We start from the raw sequence: 6950 nt of genomic DNA on the forward strand, positions 1-6950 counted from the left end.
TGCTGATAGATGCTGGAAAACAGCCCAGCAGTCACATCCACCAGCTCCTTCAGCACCCTCAGGTGGATCCCATCTGGCCCCATGGACTTGTGACAATCCAGGTTGAGCAGCAGGTCTCTGTTTCCACATGAATTGTGGGAGGTTTGTTCTACTCCCCGCTGCAGACAGGTCAGGAGGCTGAGTACCCCAAGGATAAGTGGTCTGACTATTAAAGACAGATGTAAAGATGGCATTGAGAACCTCAGCCTTTTCCTTATCCTCAGTAGTCATGTTCCCCACTGCATCCAGTAAGGGATGGAGATTCTCCTTGGCCCTCCTCTTATTGTTAACATATTTGTAAAATTTTTTTTGTTGTTGTTACCACAGTGGCAGGTTGAGCTCATGGCAGGCCTTAGCCTTTCTGATTTTGTCCCTGCATATGCTAGCAACTTCCTTGTATTCTCCCTGTTCAGTCATGTCAGTCTTCTTCCCCACCAGCTCATCTTACAGCACACAAGGACAGCATGCTCCTGCTCCTGTGCCTTGAAGACTTCCTTCCTTAGGAGCATCCAGCCTTCCTGGACCCCTTTGCCCCTCAGGACTGACTCACAAGGGACCCTCCCTACCAGTGTCCTGAACAGTTCAAAATCTCCTTTACTATGGGTCTGGATCCCATACCACTAAAGTCAGTGGACTTTATTTTCTATGTCCCTTGTTCCCAGTGGGAAAAAGGTCAAACCTATGACAATCCAAAGCTACCGTATAAAAACAGATACAGAACTGTCTAGCAGAGTAATTTATTTTTGTTGCGAAATTAAGTAAACAAATCAATGTGCAATGATTATGTTGTTAGTGCAACCTGAGAAACAGAATGACATTATAATTACGTGTATTAGCATTAATGTTACGATTAACTAATATTATGATTAATTAGAAACAAGCAGACAAGATCCTAAAGCATCTGCAGTGAAATCATGGTGAAGCTTGTTCTGTGTGTGGAGGGTCCTTTTCATACCATCTCCCGAAGAGTGTTATACTCAAAACTGGCTCAGATGTACCAGTCCGGCTTATCACACGCCCATCACTTAGTACCTAGTTATGGAAAAGTACAGTAAACAGGAACATGAACAAAGTAATATTATTGTATGACAAGCACAAAATAACATTCATTGATGTTGACCTAGTTGAGAGAAGTCTTAGAAAAAAGACAAAGCAAGGCATGTATGAGTCTTTTACATGGAGCTACCGTGTTTGAGGCCATACCAATTCTGTCTTGGGAAAGATTTTACTCTAGGAGAACTGGGGGGAAATATGGGCTGATCTGGGAATTTCCTGACAGCCCATAAGAGTTCCAGTTATTTGTTCAGGTGATAAGAGAATTGTGAAATAGAGTTGCTGTACTCAGGCCAATTACTGAAACTGAAGACAGTGATATCTCCCAAGTTGCTTCCATGTCTCACAGTGGCTTTTTAACCATTTGTTTTACAGGGCTGACAACTCCCAAGGGTATCTTACTACCTCAAATTCCCCAGGGGCCAGCTGCACCCCGCTGTACAAGACCTCTGGAAAGACGTAGTTAGTGCCAAACGTGCCGCTGAGGGAGAACATGTCAAACTTGGTCTGCGCAGTCTCCACCGGCTGCCCACATGTGCTCGGGTCTGTGCTCCTACACTTGAGCAGCGTGCATACCTGTGGTGAGAGGATATAGAAAAATCAAAGTACCAGTAAGCTTTCAAAAATCAAGAGTTGGATTTTCAATATTTTGACTAATTAATATTATGATTAAAATTACAATTAATTAGAAACAAGCAGACAAGATATAATACTAATAAAAAGTCTAACAGCAAAATTTAAAAGAACCAATACACTGGCAAGCCATTTGGGTACAAAGGTTTTATCTGTAATTTAGTTTCTTCATTTTGTAAGATAATTGCACATTAGAGAGTAACATCAGCAAAATGGCAAAATCCACGTCTCTCCCTTGTGACAAGAGCATCCCTATGAAGACGTTAAGATCTCTTACATCTTCTCTCCCTTTTGTACACATATATGGAAACCTTGAAGTGTTAGAGCGTAGGAGATAACCCAGAGTCTTGACTTTCATCATTTATAATACAGACAGAAAAGTAGGATCAACATCACTAACGAAGTCAAAATACCTCATGAAGAAAACAAATGTTTTGAGAGGGGCATAAAAATGCTTCCTTCTGAACCACCTCAATCAAAAATGGGACAAATGCAAAGGGATGCAAAAATAATGTTCTAGTCTGTCCAAATAAGAATAGAAAACCTTTACCTGCAGATAATACTCTCCTTCAACAACATGTAGCCCATCAAAGGCACCCAGAACATAAATGTCATCTTTCTGCTTCTCTGTCATCTTGTAACTCAGGTGGCAACAGAGGTCCTTCTGGCAAATAGCACGATTTCCCTCAGGTTCAGTGAGTTCAGTGAAGGAGAAAAGATCATGATAAACGACTCCACTGAAATAGTGGTCATTTGATGGAAGCCATTTGATACTGCTGGCATACAACTTCCAGTTAACAGCAGGAGGATAGCCAGGAGACAAACGTGGATGTGAACTCAGCTCTGTCACAAGAAGGTGACCATTTTCTGTTTCGGTATTATAATAATATGTTCTTGGACCATCTGGGGCATAAATACCACTCCCTGCAAACACACAAAACCAGGAAGATTTTAATCTGAAAGGCAGTGTTTATGGTACAAGTAAGCAGTCTTTGCTAACTAAACATGTGCCAAATTTTATTCTAATGTTTACCAGACTCTTCTGAAACTAAATTAAGCCTTCATACACTACAATCCTGGTCTAATGCTTTTTGCAATCAGCGGAACATAGACCAAACTCTGATGTTTCTTGTAAGTGGCAAGATTAGTACACTATGCTGTTATATAGGATTTAAGAGGCTGAAGATACATATTCCTCATTAAGTTTAGCTCCATCAGAAATCAGTATTTCTGATTAAAGTGAATGGTAATGCTGTCAATTCAAAACAATCCTGTAAGGAAAAGAAATTACCAAAAGTCACACTTCTATGCAAGTTCTTTACACAGATGCATCTTTAAATCCCAGAGTAAAACCTATCCATAAAGAATATGAATTATCTAGCTTAGGGTCATCAATGACTGACAATAGCAATGGCCCATATTTGCTTTCATTTGGAAGGCAAAGTTCAAAGATGCTTTTCAGCAACACCAGTATATTTCTCGCGCTTGTTAGAATTAACAAGTAGCATTAAATTTGTGCTTGACTTCTACCATCTGTTCAGTAAAACTATACAGTGAAAACTTCACAAGGTCACCAGTCCAGAAGCAATATTTGCAAGACTTACAAGAGCATTTCTCAACACTAGGCTTCCACCTAGTGGAAGAAAAGAGTTTGGCCCTTCGCATTAACAAAACACGCATAAACACCAAGGTCTGCGTCAGAAGATGTAGAATCACGTGTTAAATCTCAGAACTGAGCATTTAACAAACAACTAAAGGTGTCCCAGCTATCTTAAAACATTTCTGAGTTCTTACATACCATATCTTGATTTCCTCTTTATCTGTACAAGTTCTGTTGTCCTAATCCACTCAGAAGGTGGTGAGGCACTGGCACAGATTGCCCAGAGAGGTTGTGCATGCCCCATCCCTGGGGGTATTCAAGACCAGGATAGATGAGGGCCTGAGCAACCTGATCTAGTGGGTCAATGGCAGGGGGTTGGAAATAGATGATCTTTAAGGTCTCTTCCAACCTGAGCCATTCTATGATTCTGTGATAATCTTGTTGACATGCACACGCATGCCTAAAGCTTATGGGTATTTCAGCCCACGTCAAATGGATGACGTAGATATAATAGATACAATGTTATCCACATGAACAAGGTCAATTAGACCAATATCACATTACCTGTCATATCTAAAGTGGAGTTGCGTGTATTTGCTGAAAGAAAGTTGATGCCCATTCCCATAGCCCATGCTGAGTGAAACTGGACCGCCGACAAAAGTGGAAGAGTATTAACCCAAGCAGTTGGGAACAGAATTGTGTCAACCTGAAATCTGCTTGCCAGGACCACAGCTGGGTCATGAAAGAGTATGTCTGCACAAGTAAAAATGCCGAAATATCCAAAGGATGTATTGAAAGTCACAAATTCTGGATTCTTGGGATAATTAAACTGTTTCTCCGTCACAAAAAGGTTATACTGATTGTGGAAAGGAAGAAATGAGAAAATAAAAACAAAACATTAGAAATCAAATTATTTAATTCAGAATAATATTCATTACAATACTTATTTACTTAAACACAAATAATGGAGAATATATTTTGTGGACATGTTACTTCTTAATTTTTAAAAGAATTCTTACCAATGCAAGAGTAGATAAGCACAAATATTCATTGTTCTGATTTATACCAGTGAAGGGGATTTGTATTTAGTTAGCAAGAATTTAGGATGTTAAAGTTTTAATATTTCATGTGTCACTTCCTACTGAGAAACAGTAAAAACAGAGGTCTGAGTTTAATTAATTTTATTTAATTACTTGCTACTAATTTCAGAATAGCAGGAGCAAAGGTATCTTAAGGCAGTGACTTTTACTCACCATGTGAAACCTGCTAAATAATGACTCTATGTACAAATACACGTAAGCCTGAGAAGTAGCCTTTGTTCCAAATCTTTAATCACCCATGGATCATACACTTCCTAAGCTTTGTAGAATTGTCTTACCTTGTGATAACGAGCCACCAGTTTCCCTTCTGAATCAAAGACAACGTTGGTATTGTACTGGTAATGACCATCAGCTGGGCACCTTGGGTCACTGGAATTACATGGCTTCTTGTCTCCCATATTTGCAACCACATAGATGGAGTTATTCCTTGCCAGGCAGCTCAGTCTTTTCTGCACTGGTGAAGGAGCAAATCTAAGCAGCAGGAAAGGAAGGAAATAAGACATCAAAAACGATGAATCAGTATAAATGCTAAAAATAAGGCTACAGATCATAACAATAGGTTTAAGTAAGGCACTCCTAATACAATATAGTTGTTTACTGTTATTCAACAGGACACAGTGTTTTTGTTTCAAAACTTAGGATGCTGAAACTCTGGCTTCATCTAATGTCAAAAGACTGAGGAACACAGCAGTTTCGTCACAATGAAAGCAAATCTTTGCACCCTCTAATTCTCCCTTCTGCTGCCGTTGTGTAGCAGAGCATTGATGTGACAGTGACATATGGGCTAATCTCAGCATTTTGCTCCAATTTGCGATTCAGCTGCCATCTTGACGTAGCTCAGGATTTGTTTCTTCTGCATTGTGTTCTGCATTGGTTCTTTCACCAAATCACAGAATCATAAAATCATCTAGGTTGGGAAAGACCTTTTAGATCATCCAGTCCAATCATCAACATGATCTACCGAGTTCCATCATTAAACTATGTCCCTTAGTGCTATGTCCACACGTCCCTTAAATACCACCATGGATGGGGAGGCCACCTCTTCTCTGGGCAGCCTGATCCAATCCCTAACCACCCACTCTGTGAAGAAATTCTTCCTAATGACCGGTCTAAACCTCCCCTGGCAGGATCTGAGGCTGTTTCCTTGTGTCCAAGAGTGGCACCATCCTCACTGTAAACTCTTTTCAAGTTGTAGAGAGCGATGAGGTCTCCCCTCAGCCTCCTCTTCTCCAAACCAAACAACCCCAATTCCCTCAGTTGCTCCTCATAAGTCTCAAAAAATTGTGTGATTTATTAAGGAAAATAAAACTTCACCTTTCTTCCCTTTACAATGCTGTGATGTCAAGAAGAACTGGGTCTGATCATGCTTTAATTTGATGGAAATAAAATATGTTAACAGAATAAAAAGGCCACCATGTCATACTTCTTGTTCACTTAGGGTCAAGATCAAAAAAAATGTAAATCTAAAATAGTGCAGAATAAGCTTTGAGTAGTAGTAGTTATTTTATTCACTTATATTTGTAATATTCCTAAATCTTAAACACAGAATCATAGAAGTGTTCTACACCACACATGGAATGCATTATGAAATAGTAAAATCCGTAAGGCTTTTTTTTTCCACTTTTAAATAAATCTTGACTTTCATGAGTATGCTAACAAAACCCAGAAGAGTTAAAGTGAGAAAGACCTATGGAGAAAAATGACAAAGGAAGCTGTCTGAAGCTACTTATGGCAACTGTACAATGTCTAACCTGTCTTCTTCTCACAGCAGTTGTATATAATTTTAAATGTCTTGGACCATTAGCACTCCTAAACACAGCTGTTTTTGCCACCAGACCATTCCCACTTGCATAGCAGAGACAATACCTTTCAGGATCAGCACATGGAATCCAGTCCACCTGTGGGTCTGGAATATCTTCAAGATAAGGGTATACCGTCTCCCTTGTGAACACCCAGCCATAAATGCCATCTTCAGGAGTCACAATGATGTGGGCACCCTAATACCAACATACAAAAACAAAGAAGAACATTTCTGTCTCCCCCTTATCAATGATGAATGTTTAACAAAAACAACGTCTCTAATTAGGTCATAATACCTGACTGGCTGCTTCTTTGATGGCCACTTCCAAAACATCCATGTTTCTGTCCATCAGCATCAAGGCCTCCTCAGGAGAAGCAGGCTTTTCAGTGTCCTCTGACAAGAGCACGTTGTGCTCATAGACGGCTGCAATGTAGCTGTCCAGGGCCCAGGCCTCAAGAGCAGACAGCACCAAAACCACAGCAGAGGCGCGAGCCCTCAAAAGCCCCATACCTGAAGTCTGGAAGCCACCCAGGAGGAGGACAGGGGTAAGCAAAACCAGGGGACTTTAATAGGGAAAGTCTTGCAGAAACCTGGGAATTCCCCAGAGTGCCAGAAAGCCGACACCATGCGATGCAATCACTGTGTCCCTAAAGACTCAAACATCAAAGGCCAGAGAGCCACAAGCATTGAGCAATCCTGCTCCATGGTTACACCACCGACAGAG

At 40.5% G+C, this 6950-nt stretch overlaps 1 protein-coding gene across 1 annotated transcript; it reads right to left on the reverse strand.

Annotated features, from left to right (window-relative positions):
* Positions 1–926: 926 nt before the first annotated feature.
* Positions 927–6635, reverse strand: LOC118244011 (pantetheinase-like). The gene is made up of 7 exons (XM_035538674.2): positions 6522–6635; positions 6292–6422; positions 4704–4896; positions 3890–4181; positions 2276–2649; positions 1498–1668; positions 927–1071 (listed from the first exon to the last, which is right to left on the reverse strand). The coding sequence occupies exons 1-7, from the start codon at positions 6579–6581 to the stop codon at positions 952–954; spliced, it is 1341 nt and encodes a 446-aa protein (XP_035394567.1). The 5' UTR covers positions 6582–6635; the 3' UTR covers positions 927–951.
* Between the last annotated feature and the right edge of the window lie 315 nt (positions 6636–6950).

Source organism: Cygnus atratus, chromosome 3 (assembly GCF_013377495.2).
Source record: "Cygnus atratus isolate AKBS03 ecotype Queensland, Australia chromosome 3, CAtr_DNAZoo_HiC_assembly, whole genome shotgun sequence".
NCBI lineage: Eukaryota > Metazoa > Chordata > Aves > Anseriformes > Anatidae > Cygnus > Cygnus atratus.